The 20,404-nt window shown below is 44.7% G+C and overlaps 1 protein-coding gene across 4 annotated transcripts in view; it reads left to right on the top strand.

Annotated features, from left to right (window-relative positions):
• The window catches only part of PAK1 (p21 (RAC1) activated kinase 1), a 72,311-nt gene that overhangs the window by 49,327 nt on the left and 2,580 nt on the right, over window positions 1-20,404 (top strand). For all 4 annotated transcript variants that reach the window (XM_026852629.1, XM_026852659.1, XM_026852639.1 and 1 more), the window contains 11 exons: window positions 116-263; window positions 1,379-1,416; window positions 3,589-3,705; window positions 4,041-4,215; window positions 7,503-7,566; window positions 8,504-8,552; window positions 9,672-9,784; window positions 15,993-16,110; window positions 16,576-16,675; window positions 18,471-18,667; window positions 20,128-20,265. In XM_026852629.1, coding sequence (XP_026708430.1) covers window positions 116-263; window positions 1,379-1,416; window positions 3,589-3,705; window positions 4,041-4,215; window positions 7,503-7,566; window positions 8,504-8,552; window positions 9,672-9,784; window positions 15,993-16,110; window positions 16,576-16,675; window positions 18,471-18,667; window positions 20,128-20,265 — 1,257 coding nt within the window. The remainder of the gene's footprint in view (window positions 1-115; window positions 264-1,378; window positions 1,417-3,588; window positions 3,706-4,040; window positions 4,216-7,502; window positions 7,567-8,503; window positions 8,553-9,671; window positions 9,785-15,992; window positions 16,111-16,575; window positions 16,676-18,470; window positions 18,668-20,127; window positions 20,266-20,404) is intronic.

The raw sequence follows: 20,404 nt of genomic DNA, 5'->3' as shown, positions 1-20,404 counted from the left end.
CACCAACTCCTTTGCTTTCCTCTCCTCATTTCTGTTTCCCTTTAGCCGTGTGGTAGAGTTGTGTGCTGTCAACAACATTAGGCTGACTGAGCTAACAAGGTGCATCTCCCCACAGGGAATGCCGGAACAATGGGCACGTTTACTACAGACTTCCAACATCACCAAGTCGGAGCAGAAGAAGAACCCCCAGGCAGTGCTGGACGTGTTGGAGTTTTACAACTCCAAGAAGATCTCAAACAGCCAGAAGTACATGAGTTTCACAGGTACATGGTGATCATCATATATGGCTGCTTTGTCCAACTTGCAGTTGGACAAAGTCACTGCATGTGAGGTTTCTTTCATTTAATCAACAAGTAGATGCTGTCTTTTCAAGGAAAATGTGAGTGAGAGTCTCTGGTTTCTCAAGCACCCCTCTTCCTTTGAAACGCTGTTCTATTAATCCTGATGCCCAACGTAGCTGCAGAAGAGGAAGTCTGACTAAATCCCCAAACGACGCGTGTTTGCTCTGAAGCTTACAGCCAGAATCGGGAAGACAGATCCCAGAGTGTTGGTGTTGGGTTCACAGTGATGAAGATCCCTGGAGAAAACAGGCAGCTAAATTTTGCACCAGTTTCAGTTTCCAGTGTGGGTGTGGATGTTGCTTCATGAATGCTTGGAGTGGAGGGTTGATCTGCTGCTGTGTGCCGTGTTTGAGGAATATACCTCAGCTGCGTGGTGCTTGGTAACTGCTTGGATTCCTCTAAAAATCAAAGTTGACAAGGTTTTGTGCCTCCTTTTTATGGATTACCTGCCTGCTGGAGGACTTTTGCAATGACCCCTTCTTTGCCCTTTCAGCTCTAACCCCTTCCCTTTCTAAATATTAATCCCTGCTTTGCTGCTTTTAAGAGGATAAAGCCATGTCACCAAAAAATGGTATTAATTAGGAAGGCTTCAGGCAGGGATAAAACCACAAATCTTCCCCATATGTGTCTGTGGAAAAAAAGTCCACTGGTTGACTCATGGGGATCTCTGTCACTATTCCAGGAAGTTTAGGTGGCTGAGACTCAACATCTTGCAGGTTTTGGGCTAACTGCGATGCCTCTGCTGGTGATTTAGCCCACCGAAAATATTCTGTATATGGATGGAGGACAGTATTCAGGTGTTGCTCTGGGAAATTCCACCGTCCTGCAGCAGGGATTTGGGGTCCCTGCATTTGTCTGCAGAATTTTTTGCCCCCTATTCCCATATCTGCCAGGATTCACCTTGTTCTGGGGAGCTGAAGGTAACGCCTAGGTTTGGGAGCAGCCTTTCTTCCAAAGGGAGCTTGTTGTCCCTTTCTCCTCTCCCCATTGCTGCTGCGTTTACAACTCATAACAGCATTGTTATCTATCTCTTTCAGATAAATCGACAGAGGATTACAATTCATCAAATACATTGGTAAGACTTATTCACATTCTGTCTCAAAGTTTCAGAATTTAAAAACTTGCATGAATTAGTGTTACCTACATGTAAACTTTTGGTTTGCTTAATGTTTAAAATCTGAACTGTATATATTTATATTGTGAATATATGTTTATAAAAACATGTAAATATATGTTTATAAAAACAGGCAAATTATCCTAAAAAGGTATGCTGCTCTTTTTTTCCTTTTTTTTTTTTTTTTCAACTGTGGGAAAATCAAGTAGACAGAAGAAACTTTTATTGGTGAACAGTGAGTTAGTGAATAGAAATCAGAGAATTAAGGAATAGAAATAGTTGTGTTTTCATAAAAGTTGATTTGTTCCTGTATCTAGAAGTTGATAACTGCTCTGCTTTTAGATTTTATACATCTCTATAAACATCTGTGATCTAACAGAGTTTAATTACTAACCTGCAAGCTCTAATTGACCAAACCTAATGTAGATTAGTGTTGATTAACCAAACTAATCTCCAGCAGAAAAGGAAATAGAAGGTTCTCCTCCTCTGTGCTTGACCTTTAGTCTGTCCTTACCAGGGCAGGCACCACTCCTGTTTGCTTTGTTGGGGAACATGAGCTGAAAAGCTCTGTAATGTTTCTGTATATGTGTGTGAGATGGAAGAAACAAAACTTTCAATTTAAGATGATTCATAAACCCTCACAATTCCCTCATCTCTTGTTTTCTCACTGCTGTGCCGTTATCTGGAATTGGCTTTTTTTGTTCCCTTCTGGAGGCAGCATATTCAGATCTGACTGTTTAGGACTCTATGAAAAGGAGAATGTTTCTGCTGTTGTTCATTATTACGTGTCATTGTTTGCCAATCCTTGGGAACTTAAAATATCTGAGGCTGTTGGATTTTAAAGTAAATCTTGAAAAGAGCAGTAGTTACCAGTCTACTGTGGTAGCCTGATGTTTGTAGAAGACACTGGGTATCCTTTAAGTTTGGAGATACTCAGGAAATTCCCAGTATGTAGGTGTTTTTTCTTGTTGCTTTTAACAGGCTTTTGTGTTACGTGATGTGCACATTAGCAATTACATGTCAGGATGCTGGTGACTTCAGGAATTTTAGGTTCAGTGAAATACTATGTTGTTTTCCCATTTTTTCAGTGACAACTTTATTTTAATACGTTTTCCCAAGCCACTCTTAGGGAACTGATGATGCACAAGTAGAACTGGTCTAGTGGGTTGAGGATCTCATCAAGTTTATTTTGAAATCATAGAATCACAGACTGGTTTGGGTTGGAAGGGACCTTAAAGATCATCCAGTACCAACCCCCTGCCCCGGGCAGGGCCACCTTCCACCAGCCCAGGCTGCCCAAAGCCCCGTCCAGCCTGGCCTTGAACCCTTCCAGGGAGGGGGCAGCCACAGCTTCTCTGGGCAACCTGTGCCAGGGCCTCACCCCCTCACAGGGAACAATTTCTTCCTTAGATTTAATCTAAATTTACCCTCTTTCAGCTTAAAACCATTATCCCTTGTCCTATCCCTACTCTTCCTGTAGTCCATGGCCTTCATAAGTTGGGGGCCCCAGAGCAGGGGTATATATAACACGATACTCTGGGTGGGGTGTCACGAGAGTGGAGCAGAAGGGGAGGATCCCCTCTCTCGACCTGCTGGCCACACTTCTCTTGCTGCAGCCCAGGACACAGTTGGCTTTCTGGACTGCAAGCACACCTTGTTGGGTCATGTTGAGCTTCTTAGCATAAAGATATTGACCTCCTCAAGCGAGTCCAGAGGAGGCCAGAAAGATGATTGAGAGGCTGGAGCCTGTGAGGACAGGCTGAGAGAGTTGGGGGGTTCAGCTGAAGAAGAGAAGGCTCCGGGGAGACCTTAGAGCGGCCTCCCAGGGCTGAAAGGGACTGCAGGAAAGAAGGGAGGGACTCATCACCAAGGATGGTGGCGATAGGATGAGGGGGAACAGTTTTAAACTGAAAGAGGGGAGACCAGGCAGTGCTGGGATGCCCCTCTGTTACCGTGCAGGTTCAGAATCTTGGGGTTTGAATTTCTCATACGTTGTAACTTTCTTGCCTGTCCTTCCTGTTTTTCTGTGCTTGTTTCAATGCAGTCTCTGTTAAGAGCTTAACCCAATGTTTGTGATTTGTTTATAGCAGGAGACTAAGTTTTTAACTTTGCTATTTGTGTAACCACATACAGAATGTGAAGGCTGTCTCTGAGACTCCTGCAGTGCCCTCAATGTCTGAAGATGAAGATGATGATGATGATGCAGCTCCACCCCCTGTGATAGCTCCACGACCTGAACACACAAAATCTGTGAGCAGAAATATTTCCTTTAGCCCTTGCTGCTGCAGAGTCTCAGTTGGATCTTGACTTGTGGCTCTCATCCACACTGTGTGGCATGGTGCTGAGCCCTGCTTTGGAGGAGGGTGGAGGTGGGAGCCATTCCTTCTGGAAGAGCACCTTTGTATTATCACCTGCCTTGTCTGGGGGGGGGGGCGGACACGACAAGAGCGTCCTTGCTTAGTGAGGTTAGCTTTTAATAAAGTTGTTACAGCAATGCATCCCTGACAGCATTAACAAGATGAATATAAGTGTTTAAGCCTTCATCTGATTTGTATTAATATGTATGTTTTTCTCAATGAAATTAGATATACACCCGCTCTGTGATAGACCCCATTCCTCCTCCTACCAGAGATGTGGCGACTTCTCCTATTTCTTCTCCCTCGGAAAACAGCACAACAGTGCCTGACATGCTGGTCACGAACACAGAGAAACAAAAGAAAAAGCCAAAAATGTCAGATGAAGAGATCTTGGAAAAAATAAGTATGTCTTTTTTGTTTGGTTTTTTTTTTTAACAAAATTAAATTCCAGGTCCTGCTGTGTTGATTTCTCAAAATTTTAGTAAACTGAAATGTTTTGACATTCCCATTTTGAGATTCTTTACTGAAGACATTGCGTTATGACTGTGTGCCAAATTGGGGGCAGATGTAAGGAGGGAGCGTAAATGTAAGCTGAGCACCTGTGATGCCAACTGAAATCCCTGGGGAGTTACAGATCCTGGGGCTTTGCAAAACAAGCCCTGAATAAGTAACATCTACTTAACTATGAAGTCTGAGATTGTTCCAGATCTTGATATTCTGTAGCTCTGCAGTGTGGATGATTATATTGAAATGTTAGACATAGGGTGTCTAAAAGATGGAGAGAAAATTAATGCGTGCCCAAGTTCACCTTCCTCATTACCGTGGTGTAAAGTGACTTGGTTATTTTTAAGTGTCTTAACGTTGTGTGGGTACCCAAATTAGTGGTTGTTACTGAGAAAAAATTCATTATGTATCCCTATTGTGTCCTAGTGTCTTTAACAGTCTCTACCTTCAGTTCAAGTGCTCCTCTGCTGCCTGGTATTTTTGGGTTATGCTGTGGCATATCCAACAGCTGAACCAGCTCTTCTGTGCAACTGATTGCTGTCCTCAGCCTGCGCCAGTTTTTATTAGGGTGTAGTGCATTTCTCACTCTTTGAACTGCTAATCCTGTATTAATGACATACATGCCTTGCTTGTCAGTTGATGTAAATTAATGTTAGCTCCCCTGTGGTCAGGCTGGTCCCCTCAGTTGAGAGCATACCCCTAAAGGTCAGTATTTTATGAAGCAAAGACTAGTAGCTAGATGAAGGAAAATTTAATCTGAGGATGTAATTTAAAAAAAAAAAAAAGTAAATGTCATCTGGGTACCTCATTCCCCTAAATAAAGGCTAAGTTGAATTGATGGCATGTTAACTGGAACTGCTTGCTATTGGAAAACTCATACCCATTGTTTTCAAACAGAACCTTCACTCACTTAATTGCACTATTAAGAGTTCAGCCCATTTTTGTGACCAGATAGGGCAAGGAGGGACAGCGGCAGGAAAAAGGTGTTATTCTAATACAGATACACTAATTTCTGTAAATGAAGTGTAAGTGCTGCTCTGAAGAGTGTCAGGTGGCAGATGTGCCTTCTGACACCTTCCTTGCTCCAGCAAGTGGTGTTCAGAGCTGATCTGATTCTTTAGCACTGAGGAGTTTAATTTATAAATATATGGGGGGTGTGAAGTTCAGTGGCCTTTGTTAGGTTTCAGCTTCTAGATGTGGACTAGTCAGAAATAAGCGGTGAAACTTAATGCTGTTGTAAACGGATGCTTTTTTTACTGAGGGCAGCGGAGTTGTACTTGTGCAAAGACATCCAACCCTTTCATGTTTTATTTTGGCATGTGAATAAAATGACTAAAATCTTAAAGCATGTGTATGTTTACACATACTGAAGATGCGCAAAGGTTAAAAGGAGGATGGTAAATCTCCACTTCTTAGGATTAACTCAGCTTTGCTGCAAACATTAATGAATCCTCACCTGACTTTTTGGGAGGTAGGAAACATTACCCTGTTTTACAGATGAAAGCATTAAACAGGGCAAGATTGGCAACTGCCTCTTGTCACTGCAGCACCTTCCTGTCACTGCCTTGGGGAAACATTTGCCTGTCTCGCAGTCTGAACTTGCAGCCTGTATTAGGCTTTGAGAGAAAGTTTATGAACATTTGTTCAGAAATGCTTGTCCTCAGGGCAGACAGCACTGCTTCCGTAATCGTATAGTGGGGCTTATATAGTTGGTTTTCATTTTCCCCCCCTCCTCTCCAAACACGGACCATATTCCCTTCCTTTACCTCTGTCTGCCCTAAACCCTGTGGGTTTGGCTGCTCTCCAGTGGTGTCTGAAAATAACCTGCTCTTACTCTGCTTGCTACTGGATTTTTTGGCCTAATGACCATGAGCAGTTTCTTTGCCAGTATACATCTGTTTAGGCTCAGCCCTCGACCCCTGTGAAAGCAGCACCATATGTTGGCAGCTTGAGTGACTTGCAAACACCAACTCAGATGCAGCTCTGCATCCCTTCATCCTATTAGCCACCCTGGTGCTGTTAGAGAGGAAACTTTGCTCCCAGCTGAGCTCTAGGAATTGCTGGCTCTGATTTCTTCAGCCTAAAAAAAGCCTAAAAATTCCTGCCTGCCATAGGGGTATTACAAATATCAGTTAATGTTTGCAGGGAGCATTGAGTTTCACTGATGCTTCTTTTGTCAGCTTATCTGATGTATCCCTTGACAGCCCACCGTGCAGTTTGCAGGACTCCAGTGCATCTGTGCAGCCTGCCCTTGCACTGAGAGCTCCTTCCCCTCATACAGAAAACACTATGTGCCTTGTAGATACCAAATCCACCCTGAGCCTGAGCGGCCCCTCACCGCCCCGGGTTGCAGAACACCAGGCAAAGTGCTTTTCCCTCCGAGGGATGCAGTAATACACTTTCTTCTGGCTGAACAGCCACGTTAGGGAAACATGAGCTGGGATTGCCTCAGGTTGCTCTCCAAAATCAGCACAATGCTGCAGTCGCGAGGTAACTGCTGCTAAAACCTGCACTGGCTCTTGGGTTCCTAGAAGAGCAGCTGAGCAACAGCCAGGCCAGGGGAGGTTTGGCTCTGAAGGGTCTCTCCAGCTTCCCTCCTGAGCCTGGCAACCCAGTCACCAGGTTAGCAATGGCTTTGGTCGTGCCAGTAGGGAAACATAAATACAACACAACAATTTCTTGCAGAACAAAAGTAAGGAAATCTTTGGCTAGATTTGCAACAGACTGTTGGCCTGAAGATAAATGCAGCCCTGGCTTCAAAATTCAGAGGGTAATACAAGAACGTCTTAAATCAACCAGTGTGTTGAAGCTGGGGGTGACTTCTAAGTTGCAGGTTTCCAGCAAATAATTGTATTTACGTGTGTGAGGGCCACGTATCCCCATCCTGTGCCCCACAGTGTGCGGTCACTGGCTGCTAGTGAAGATTAAACATGCTTTGTGTCTGTGTTCCACCATTCCTGAAGGGAGATACCTGTGAGGGGGGAATGCTGCAGCTGGTATGTGTGTAAATAACTGAGGGCTTCCTTGGTGTTCGTGTGCTTCTGGATTTCTGACAAATGGTTCATGAGATTCAGCAGAGCCCGCTGTGGCCGTGGGGCTGCTCTTAACGTACAGTTGGTTCTTAAAGCTGCACAAAGAAGTATTTATAAAATGCTCTTTTTTTGTTTGTTTGTTTTGTTTTTGTAGAAAGTATTGTGAGTGTGGGAGATCCAAAAAAGAAGTACACGTGTTTTGAGAAGATCGGACAAGGGTTAGTAGATGCTCCTTCTCTGTCCTATACCTTTCCTTATGCTAAGAGGGAAGAACTGAAACCACGCCAAGTTAATTTGCTGGAAAAGTCACTGGTGATGCTTTGGAGAGTTTATTTTGTTTGGGGTTTTTTTTGTTTGTTTTCTTTTTCTTTTGTATTTTTTAGGGTTTTTTGCTTGTTTTAGTGGGTTCCACACACACCACACCCCCCACACCTCCCCCTAAGCTCTTCTCCCTTTCCTGGCAAAATCTTGAGTCACAGGGACTGGGGGTTTTGTGTGATTGTGTTTTAATATAAGAAAATATATCATTAGATGATCAGGTTGCTAAATATAGCTGCAAGCAGGGAAGGAACTGCTTATTTTCAGCATGCAAGACAATTTTCAATTACAGATTTGCTTTCTGAATCAACTCTCCTCGATGTGGGTGTTGTGCCCCTCTTAGGGTAGGGGGAAAGTAGGTGTTGTGTGAGAGGCAAATCAGTGCAAATCACTGAGAGATCTGCTGTCAGCTCCATGTGCTGAGGCTCAAACTCCTGTTTCCCTCTCTACAAATGCCACATTTGTTTACTTTAGCTGATCCTGTCCTCTGTAATCATGTTGAGCAGTCTGCAGGCCAGGGCAGTGCAGTCATGCCAGTTTAAATGGGATCAACTCACAGTCCTACAAGCTGTGCTGAGTTTCTGGTTGAGCAGCAAGGGTTTGGATGACCATAGTGTCCCTTATTAGGAGCTTTGTTCCTCATAAATTCTCTGGCTTCAGCTCCAGCAGCAGTCTCGGCTCAGAAATATTTCAGATGATATTTACCACTGGAATTATTGCATGAGAAGGAATGAGACTGAGAGCACTTTGAAGAGACAAGTGGGAAGGGGCTTGTGTTAAGCTGTCAGTCATGCTATGAAGCACTAATAAATTTTTTCTTTTCTCTCTTTTGTTTAGAGCATCAGGTACAGTTTACACAGCAATGGATGTAGCTACAGGACAGGAGGTAAGTGCTACCAGAATACCACAGCAGTGGATTTTGGATTGTGTCCTAAAAGTTCAAGTTGATGCTACAAAATAAAGATGGTCTTTCAGGGGTTCATGACATCTGATTTTTAATGAGGTATTTATTACCTTACTAATGAGGCATGGTCAAGTGGTCTGAGCAGAGAACTGGAAAAAATGATTTCCCAAGTCGTCATTCGTGAATCATTTCGTATTTGTAAAAAATTTTCTGTGACCACAAAGGCTAGAAGCAAATGTTTGGACTGGGTAGTTTCTCAATAGAAGTTTATCTCTTCATCCCCAACATTCCTGACTGTCCCCATTTAAACCTTTTATATGCCCTCTGCTTCTTTGCTTCCTACACTTAAACTAATTGACTTACATAGAAATAGTTCCTCTCCCACCCTTTGCCCACTTGCTTTCTGCCCTTGAATTGAAAGACAAGAAAGACAAGTCTTTTTTTTCCCCCTCCTGAATATTGAAAAGTGCCCTGCATGTTGCATGCATGCATAATAAACTAGTAGTGACGGATATGCAGCATCTGTGGAAACCATTATTGCTAGATGGGGGATTTTTAAAGAGGAAAGTGTATGCATTATTCCAAATATATTGATGGCAGTCTGCAGCAATGCGTGTCTGCTTTGCATTTTTACAATGTCAGGGTTATCCATCAGTAAATTTCATAATTGTGGTTTTTGCTGAAGCTCCTTCACCCTTTTAAAATTTTTTTTCCAGTTCCTGAATCTCAGAATGGTTTAGGTTGGAAGGGACTGTAAAGATCATCCAGTTCTACACCCCCTGCCATAAGCAGGGCCACCTTCCACTAGCTCAGGTTGCCCAAAGCCCCGTCCAACCTGGCCTTGAACCCTTCCAGGGAGGGGGCAGCCACAGCTTCTCTGGGCAACCTGTGCCAGGGCCTCACCCCCCTCACAGGGAACAATTTCCTCCTATGTGCACCAACTGCAGGAACACACAGAGTTACTAAATGGCTGAGCAACCCATGATGAAAAAGTGCTTTGCCACTTCATGTGAATGTGGGACTAAAATAATTGATACTGCTACTGGCAAGTTTCTAGGGGACTCCTGTAATAACCCTTTCCTTGGTCTTTCTTCACTGCAGGTTGCAATCAAACAGATGAATTTGCAGCAGCAGCCCAAAAAAGAACTGATTATTAATGAAATCCTTGTGATGAGGGAAAACAAAAACCCCAACATTGTCAACTACTTGGACAGGTATGTCACAATTTGAAGAGTTCACAAAGGGACTCTGGAAAACACTTCCATGTTGCTGTCTTAAGTGATCCTATTGCAGCTTAATCCAGGTGTGGGACAACCTTGCGTTGTTTAATGCATGTGGCAGTGTTGGGGTGCAGGCAGCTTTGTGGTCTCTCTCCATATCCTAAGAGAAAGGTATCTGAACTGGTATTAGTTGGTGTATCTAGGCTCTCTTCAGAACTGCTGGCAGCAAAGGCAGTAGCAGTATGCTGTCAGGACTGTGTTTTCAGCTCTGTCCTTTGCCAAGTTTGGCACAACAAGCCATTTCCTTCCTGCTACTAGTGAAGAAATAGAAATAGTTTGAACTGGGCTATTTGTATTTGCTTTTCTCTTCCTCCTCTTTTCTCTTTCACTGAGTAATGCTGACATTCTGCTTGCAGAGGAGCAGACTCCTTCCAGGGTTAGATAGTAATCTTTTCTCTGTTGCTGTCCGCTGAGGTTTCCTGCACAGTAGCAGAACAGTGACAAGGTTGAGTGACATGTGACACATAACCAAGCAAGGCTGCTTTTTTGGGGGTGTAAAATGGGGAGAAAAGGAGACCTGGTACAGACAGAAGAACTCTTTGGAAGACAGACGGAATGGAGTTATTCCTTGCTCAGAGCTGGGCTCTGTGGTCTCATACACATGCTGTGGCTCACACTTCTGCTCAGCTTTGGATATGTTACATCTGTATGGGACAGCTTGAACCCCTGCTTCTCCTTACCACGAGAGCTTATCTGTGTGCAGACCTGCTCTCCTTGTTCCTGAGCTGATGTCCCTTGGACTATGACAATAACAGAGCAGAAGCAAGGAGCGCAGTGCTTCAGCTGCTGCACTAAGTGTAAACTGTTTTTAAAATAAACGTGTAGTTCTTGCATCTCCCCATTTGAATTCCAGGAAATAGTCACAAACTGTCAGCATTGAAATCTGGGGCGTACAGAAAGCCCAACAGGCAAAAGCGTTGCGTGGTGGTTTCAATTCACCATCGTGTATTGGTGCATTGTGTCAAGCCTGTGTCATTCACCTTGTGTTAAAGATATAACTAGTTCCAGTTGAGCTGCAGCAGGATTTTCAGTCTGCTGCACTCCATGTTAGAATCTAGCAGTCCTGATGAACTGCAGGTTTGGCTTACGGTAGGGTAAAGAGTGCCTAGGTAGGGTGAGCTGCAGGCTTCAGTCTTGGCAGCTCACTTTTTCTGGAGGGATGTGACCTACAATCTCTTTTGGATCTCTCAGAGAGTATTTGCACATTTGTTTGCTCTGCACGTATATCAAAATCTTATCAGCTGTTTCTTTTAATAGGCTTTTACTGTCTTAGCCAAAAAAAGTACTTCTTGCAGCATCAGTACTTCTTGCTGAATTTATATGGTGCTGAGTCCTGGGAATGGCTGTGAAGATCTTTGCTGAAGGGACAGAAAGTCTGCTCCTGAAATTTTGTGGAAGGCATAAGAGCACAGGGAGGTGATGCTGGGCAGGTGCCCTTTTCTTACAATGGGCAGAAAGATATTACCTGTGTAAAATGAAACAAGTGATAAAGAAGAGTTAAGAATTGCATCTGGGCTGAAACTATTTATTTCTCCTGGCTGATTAGAGGCTTTGTTTTGGCAAAACTGTTGGAGAGATGCGTTCTTCCCGTTAAAGAGAGCCTTGCTGAGTACTTGCCTTGTCTAGCCAGTACTTCCCAGCTGTAGGGTAGCTGTACGTCCTGCTGTCTTGTTCAAGCTTCCTGCAACAAGAGCTGCTGCTTTTGTCATCCACTTTCTCTCACTAATCTTTTTCAGAGGGATTAGCTTTTGTTTGAGTGCTGCAAATGGACAGAGCAGCAACTAGGATGAACATGGGGTGTTCTTGTACCTATTACACCACTTCAGCTTTGCAACTGCAGGATCCTGTTGCTGGGGAGCTGTGTCCCTCCCGCCCGGTGTAATGTGCCTGTTTGCTTCCTGCATGCTGAATTAAACTGACATTTGAACACCGCTTGCTGGCTTCTGCCTACTGCTGTCACAGAAGGAAGTACAAGGAAGGATGCGCTTGCCACTGTGGGACCTGGTTTCTTTTCTGTGGTTCTGTTTTTGACAGTGTGTCACCTCCTGAGTCCCTAATGGGAACGGCAAGATAGTCATTGGTATAAACCAGCCCTCTTGCTTCTCTTTGCCTCAGCTCCTGCCATTTTTGCAAGGGTTTCCTGTGTTTTATCCTCTCTTACCTGCATGGCCTACTTGCTTGTGGTTAAGACAGCTTTTCTGCAGCAGTGTAAGCAGCCAGTGTTGCACAGAAGTGTGCTCTAACATTTAAGATAATGACATGGCCTAATTCAGCTGTACTTAGGGGCTGAATTTAGAAGCATCTGGCTCTGAAGACACTGACACTAGTTCTCCTCTGCGGACAAGCAGCCATTTGTGCTGAGTTACCTTTTGGAGGTGCCAGTTTCTTTCTACTGTGTGAAAGAGACACTGAAAGACCTGCTTCTAAACACAAGCCACAAATGCCCAGTGTTACACAAAGCAAACTCCTGGCCTTTGGTTTATTTCTTTCTGAAGAATTCACCTTAACCTCATAAACCCCACAAATCCTCACTTTAAGTGGTAGCCACTCACCCCAACCCCAAACTCAGCTAGGGCTTCAAGGTCAGTGAATAAAGCTGAAGATGTATGAAAGTCATGCTACAAGAAAACACTGATTTCTTTCCAGGCAAACTTCATGTTTGCGTGTTGGAGACTTATTACTGGTGCAGAAATCTGTAATGAATGGTCTTGCTCTTTTATAAAGTTTATCAATGTCATACAAGGAGCAGCTGAGGGAACTGGGGTTGTTTAGTCTGGAGAAGAGGAGGCTGAGGGGAGACCTCATCGCCCTCTACAGCTCCCTGACAGGAGGTTGCAGAGATGGGGGATGAGTCTCTTTAACCAAATAGTAAGTGATAGGACAAGAGGGAATGGCCTCAAGTTGCACCAGGGAAAGTTTAGACTAGATATCAGGAAGGATTTCTTTCCAGCAGGGGTTGTTAGGTGTTGGAATGGGCTGCCCAGGGAGGTGGTGGAGTCCCCATCCCTGGGAGGAGTTGAGGAGTCGGGCTGAGCCAGCACTGAGGGATCTGGGGGAGTTGGGAACTGTCAGTGCTGGGTTAACAGTTGGACTGGATGATCTCCAAGGTCCTTTCCAACCTAGATGATTCTGTGATTCTGTAATAAAAAGGGACTGTGACTGACTGGTGTATGTTTTGTGATAGGAAGGACTTAGTGGACATCTTCCTAAGGTGTCTTAAGTGAAAGCTGAGGAGCACCTTACAGGAGCAGGCGGTATCTGCTCTTGCAGATGGATGAAGGAAAAGCTGTAGACCACCTCCTCCTTCCTCAAAGACATTCATCAGTTTATTTTTACTGCCAGCCTTGTTTTGGGAGGTGACTGTGGGTGACAAGGTGCAACACCATGCTGTGTCTGATGTCACACGGAGAGCAGCACGTAGGTGTATGGACTTCCCAGTGGTGTGTCTGGAACTGCTGAGAGAGTGGTTTTGAGTCACGCCTACAGCAGGCAGCTCAGTGACTAAAACTGGTCTCTGCTGCACCAAGAGAGTGAAAAGATCCCTGAGATGGTACCACCCAGTCTTTCAAAATGACATTCACTTGGTGGCAGCTGGCAGGAAGCCACCGTTAATTCCACCTCCCCCTCCCTGCGTGTTATGTCAGATCTATCAATTATTGAGGTGCCTGGGTTTTGGCACAAGCCTTTGGCAGCTCATGGCACAGCTTTGGTTCACAGTGTGGTTCTTGGCTCGCTCCATCCCAGAGAGGTACCAGCTTGCTCCCAGCACATGCAACCTGAAATTGTCACACAGGAATGGTGGAGCCCATTCTACCCCCATCCTTACAGCCAAGTGGATTTGGGCTGCAGAGGATGCTGTTGGCAGTGAAGGGAAGCATTGTGATGTCCAGGGTGATGCTGATTTGTTGAGAGGGTGCTGATAAAATCTGGAGAGAGCCTGGTTTCCCAGAAGTGATGAAGAAGTAGCAACAGCATAGGGGCAGGAAGGGAAAGGGTGTGGATGGAATGGCTTTCAGAGCCCGTGAGAAGGTAAATGACCCACAGACTTGGCAGAAGTGCTTCTGAAAGCAGTTCTCCTGCTCTTCCCTTTGAGGGACTCTTGTGCAGGTGCTACTGATTTTGCTAGAGTCTGTGCTGCTGGGGAAAAAAATACCAGTGCATCAGCTTCTGTTCTGTAGTAGAGTTGGAGACTTGTCTGCTCCAGGAGCCTAGACCTGTGTCCTTGGGCTCTGTATCGTGAAAGAAACTCCAGACTCTGCCTCTGCATAGTCTTCAGCATCACCAAACCAAGACACCATCTTCATTTCCAATATTAAAAGCTCTTTATAACTGCCACACTTTTGTCACACAGCTCAGGCTACAGTTCTTAATTTGGGGTAGGTTCTTCATCAGCTCAGGTGTTGGCAGTGTGTCCATTTGGGGTCAGAGTGTACCTTCTGCCCACTCCTGTGATGTCTCACTCTTCTCTGTCAACTCTCCATGCCAAGTTGGCCTTAATAACTTCCTTCTACTTCACTGTTGCTTTCTAGCTAATTGTTCCCTAGAACCTGTCCTGCTTTTTTTTTTGCGTTTGGCTCCTAGAAAATTCACTCTTCACTCTTCAGTAGGATCAGTGTTTCAGAGCAAAGCAAACATCTGCTTGATGAACTCTAATGCCGACAGAAGCTTTTCATTAGATTCTCTGCCTTCTCTCTTGACTCATCTGTCCACTCACTGTAAAAATGGGAGGATAGGCTGAGAAGGTGGATTTTCAGTTTTTCACGCTGATGATTCCTTCCTTCAGGAATGTGTCATTCTAATGTATCTGTCATAGAAGATTATATTGATGTTTTCCCAGATAGGCCCGAAAAGGCGGAAGTGGTTGGTGGTTTGGGCTGGATTGGTTTTTTAAAATAAGTTAATGCTGAAGTCTTCATCCCAGGTCTTCTACTTTTAGGCATGAGCACACACACTCCCAGGAGAGAATAATATCCCAAATGGCTGAGAAAATTCACCCTCACCTCAGTTGTCTCCTCCCCATCTTCCTACAGGACATTTTGGAAAAGATCTGCCATTTTGAGCTTCTTTTTTTTACTTTAAGGCTTTAGAATTGCTATTGCATTCAGTAAGATATTATCATTTATCCTTATGAATGGTTCTGAATTTTTCAGACAAAATCCCAAACTAGTTTGGTAGCATAAAAAAGATGGAGGTGATTTTCCAATGCACAATGCTTAAAAAAAGTGTTCTTTTATGCTTGTTCGCTGTCAGCCATCCATTGTGTCACCTAGGATTGTCCCTGGGCCTAGGTAAAGGAGGCAGTTGGTTAGGACAGCAGGATGCCAGTAGTAAGGAAGCAGCCCCCAGCCACCTCTTCTGATGTAAGAGCCCTCAAAAGCCATGCTGTGTGCCGAACGTCTGGGCTGCGTGCTCGGACCCCATCCTTGACTTGTAGCTCTTCCCCTTCTCTCCCAGCAGCAGCCGGAGTTGTAAGGTCAGGTTTCCATCTTAGTCTGAGCCATTTCCAGACAGAAATATTCACCCTTGCTTTTATGGCCAGAAGAGAAGAGGAGGCTTATCATCCTCTACAACTACCTGAAAGCAGAGAGCTGGGTTTGAGCCTCTTTAATCTAGTAGTAAGTGACAGGACAAGAGGGAATGACCTCAAGTTGCACCAGGGAAGGTTTAGACTGGATATCAGGAAGCATTTCTTTCCAGAAGGGGCTGTTGGGCGTTGGAATGGGCTGCCCAGGGAGGTGGTGGAGTCCCCATCCCTGGAGGGGTTGAAGAGTCGGGTCGACATAGCGCTGAGGGATTGGTGGAGTTGGGAACTGCCAGTGTGAGGTGAATGGTTGGACTGGATGATCTTCCAGGTCCTTTCCAACCTAGATGATTCTGTGAAACTTGTAGCATGCTCTGGCATTGCCTCTTCTCTCAACTTTCTGCACTGACCCTTCTCTCTGCTTATTCAGGTTGTGATCAGATCCTCCAATGCACAGAAAATACCACAAGTATCTGGTGCCCCAGTACTGTTAAATATGCTGCTCAAGCCTCATGGTTTCTCCACACTTCTAAGACAGCTTTAAAACCCAGTGCATTCTGTCTAGGTGAATGGTGGCATGCTCATACTTGCCGATTATAAAATTTGGTTTTGGCTCTTCAGTTACCTTGTAGGAGAAGAGCTCTGGGTGGTCATGGAGTACTTGGCGGGAGGCTCCCTGACAGATGTTGTGACAGAGACCTGCATGGACGAAGGGCAGATCGCAGCTGTGTGCCGAGAGGTAAAGTGGCACTGGTGCTCGGAGGGAGCCGTGATCGGGGAGGGGACAGGGGCTTCCCACAGCCTGTCACTGGCTCCACAGGAATAGCTGTCTCCAGCTTCTGTAGTGCAACAGTCATTCTTTTCAGAGGACGGATTTCAGGTGGGAGGTTACAGCATACGATCCTAATGCAGTATGTTTCACCCTAGAGGGAGAACTGGAGTGCAAAATGGGGTTGGAAACCCCTTGGTTATACCTGTTCTCCAGGTCCTTTGGGACTAACTTGTCCTTGTAGGACCTGCTGATCCCAGTGGGATACCTCTCTGTAGTCCTGCACATACAGAATATGTGAAAGACTCTAAGACACTAAGCCCTTGCTACTTAAAATGCACGTTGTTAGAGTCCATTAGTTGGCTAATTGTGACTGGCGAATAATTTCATGCACAGTAAGAGTATCTCAAGTATTTTTTGTTGTTTTTTTTCCAGTGTCTCCAAGCTCTGGAATTCCTCCATTCAAACCAAGTTATTCACAGAGACATCAAGAGTGACAACATCCTGCTGGGAATGGATGGCTCTGTCAAACTAAGTATGTGGGCAATATTGCTGGTGATGACTTGAGTTATCAACCCAGGCCTGTTATCTGCTCTGGGACAGGCCTATTGGGGAGATGGGTGTTTGAGGTGCTTGATGCTCTGACAGCGAAGAGGCTGTAGAAATGCTCTTGTAGGTATTTTTGTGGCATTGGTTTTAGCGGAGATTGGCAAGCGTGAATCTCTGTGAACTGATACCAGACTCAAAGTGAGGTTTGGGGTTCATTTAGCTTTGGGCCATCTATTTTTGTGGACTAAAATAGCATTATTTTAATGCTACTCCAGTCTTGAAAGCTGGGTTTGAAAGTGTAGGGCCAGAAATCTGTATTTGTGAGCAATCTCTTCAGTCTGGAAAATACTGCAGGTACTTGGGGGACAGGGGGAGTGGAGGGAGCGAGCACTGAAATCTGTGTCACTAGAGAACATTTAATCTTACAACTCCAACCCAGACTGGACTCTAAATATTGTTTACACCTTGTGTTATCACCAGTAATGAAAACCTTGAGACTGTTCTGCCCCTCAGGTGCTAAGGTAGCTGTTGTGCTTGTCATTGTCCATGCAGAGATATGTCTGGAAACTAGTGAATTATTATCTTCCACCTATAGCTTTAACAGAATTATGCTTCCTTTCTCTCCCTCTCAGTTCTGTTGGCTAGTACCCAACAGGCATAAATAAATCTATTTTTGTCAGCAGTGACAGCAGATATGACTCAAAATTCACACAGTGCAGATATGCTGAGTAAGAAGGTGGGGGGTTTTTTTGCACATAATTGCATTTTAGACTAAATCTGTACTTCAGTACGGTCAGATCTCTGGAGTGTTAGTGATGAATAGCTGGTCAGGGCCAAAGTGTTCATGTGAAGTAACTTCTTTGAACACAGTATGCAGGTATTGGGCTGTAGTTTAAAAGTTAGAAAAGTCCCTGTGGATATGATGCTTTCTGGACTGGAGCTGCTTATTGGCTCTGCTGGCAATTTGCTCTGTGTATGGGCCATATGTACCTTCCCTGGTTGTTACCCTTGATGAAAACTCAGCTAGGGATCAGTTTACTTTTCATCATTCTGCCTAAAAGACCTGCAGTGCCATAGGAGGTCAGGATGGGCAGTGCGTCTTGCTGTGTTGATTCTGCTGGGCTCACAAGAACAGAATTAGTTTTGTTTTGGTAAGTCAAAGACAAATAAGACATAGGACCCAGCAATCTTTGTGTGAAGGCTCTCCATCTTTCTGTCTATTTGAAGAAAATAATCAATATAAATTTAGGTACTTAAATTTATTCTGAACACCTCTTTGTAAAGCAAATCCAGTTTGAGGGATGATACGTCTGTTGGGGAAGTAATATCTCTGGCACTGAAAATATCACCAGACAATACAGTATGTGGGTTGGAGGGTTGTATATAGATCAGAGTGTGCATTAATTTCTATTTTCACATACTCAGGAACAGTCTTTAGACCATATATTACACAGTGTATTCCAGCTGCATAATGCTGCAAACACAGTCAAGTGTCTCAGCGTCCATGTATGGTTATTTACTGATCCCCATTGTTCACACAAACCAGTCCGCAGCTCTGTAGTCCTGGTGGCCTCAGTGGGTCAGATTTAGAAACTTACCTCTCAACACCATCTTCTCTGCTAGCCACAAAACCACCCCTCCGTTCACAGTTGTAGCAGCAGCACACGAGGCAGCTCAACAGGGTAACGAGTACCACAGCTTTAGCATCAGTAAGTGTTGGTTTTGCAGAAACCCTCTGATTTCTGTGTATGTTTCTTCCCCCTCCATCTTTAATTTTCCAGCTGACTTTGGCTTCTGTGCCCAGATCACTCCTGAGCAGAGCAAACGCAGCACCATGGTGGGGACCCCATACTGGATGGCACCTGAAGTGGTGACACGGAAAGCGTATGGGCCCAAAGTGGATATCTGGTCGCTGGGGATCATGGCCATCGAGATGATCGAAGGAGAACCCCCCTACCTCAATGAGAACCCCTTGAGAGTAAGCTTGTATCTTTTGCCCTCGGGTCTTTGCTAAGCCTGCTGGTGACACTAGGCTGTAAAGGAGGCAGGCGAATCCTCCAGTGTGGTTTCACCACCTGCAGCCCCATACCTCCTTAGATGTCACAGTGAGAAGACTGAGACAGCTGTAGTTAAAAGCCATAGTTGGCGCTGGGTAGCAGAGGTGTGGGTTCTTCATGTTGCAGACCCTTTGGTCAACTTTGAGTTAGATCGTGCACACTCACCATTTCCTACTCCGATAGAGGCAGATAGAGTACCTGATGGTACCAAAGCAGCTGACTTCTGCATTTGAGTGGAGAAGAATTCCCCTTAAGTTCAAAAATATGACACGTTGTTCCTCTGTAAACGGTTTTCTATTACTAGTGTGTTGTTCCTCCTTGCGTGCTCCAAATAAAGCTACATGCTTAATAAGCCTTTAACAGGGTTTAAGCCTCCTGATGTTGTTCCCTTGTTTAGCTTTTAATGAAAGGGGCGATGCTATCAGTTTGTAGGGATGTAACTGCTTTTACTATAAGCCATGTTTATGGCTTCTCCCTCAGCTACACAGGATGAGGGGATCTAGAAAATTTGTTTAACTTTTGTCTCAATCTCTGGCGCAGGAAGTGATTTTTGGGAGAGAAGAGCTGCAGCAAAGAAGGGTGAAAAGAAAGAAACTGGGTGTTGAGTTAAACGAGGGTGGCTAGGTAAAGGTACTTTGCCCTTATTTAACTCAACCTGTGCCAATTCCTGGGCTGTCAGACTGCTCCCATGGGAAGTGCCGAGTGATGTAGGGCCTGCATATTAACACGTCTCTGACAGATTTCTGTTTCCTTTGAAAATCCATCCAGGAAGTTTCTTGCATGAAATCCCCAAATGGATGAATTCTGAGTCCCTTGATTCTCAGGGGGGGTGTGTGTGTTAACACTTCATCCCCAAGCAGTAGAAAAACTTGTTTCTGCAGGATGTTAAAAGCTGCTTGAGGGTCTATTGGACATCTTTTGTAAGGAGCCAGCTGCATCTTTATTGTATTGACTTTTTAGGCCTTGTGCACTCGGGCAAAGTACTGACAGAACAAAATCTATTTATTCAGGGGTACCTTCCCATGAGGATATAGTTATTGCAGGAATCTAGCGCTGGTAGAGTCATGCCAGTTAACTTCCCTATGTAAACACAGTCTGGAATGTTGTTTTTGTCCTTCTAATCCCTTGAGAGGGCTGCAGGATCCAAACCCAGATTACGAGGGTAAAACAATAAAAGATTGGATCCCATCCACATAAAAATAGGGCTGGCAGCTATTCTGTTTGCTGAAACTTAAGCATTGATTAGTCACCCTGATAAGGTGGGGTTATTTTCCTCCCCATTGAACTGGGAGGAGGGAGAGGAGAAATGGGTGTCTCGAATCCAGAGATGGAATCTAACCTTCATAACCTCTGGTTTCTTTGATGCTTGTTTTTACTTCAGGCCCTCTATCTTATTGCTACTAACGGGACTCCAGAACTGCAGAATCCAGAAAAGCTTTCACCCATATTCCGAGACTTCTTAAATCGCTGTCTTGAAATGGACGTGGAAAAGAGAGGTTCTGCAAAAGAGCTGCTACAGGTAGGTGATGGGAACAGGGCTGAATCATACAATTCTGAGTGAGGCCAGGCTTGTGGTGAGATCTTGTTTGGGGTCTTAAATATTGCATCAGCTGAAGGCGCAAGCACAGCTAAGGTAACCTGCCAGAAAAAAACAAATC

Source organism: Athene cunicularia, assembly GCF_003259725.1.
Source record: "Athene cunicularia isolate RWA chromosome 1 unlocalized genomic scaffold, athCun1 chr1_part1, whole genome shotgun sequence".
NCBI classification, from domain to species: Eukaryota; Metazoa; Chordata; class Aves; order Strigiformes; family Strigidae; genus Athene; species Athene cunicularia.
The sequence above is the reverse complement of the archived record's forward strand: the minus strand, read 5'-3'. Positions and strand labels throughout refer to the sequence as shown.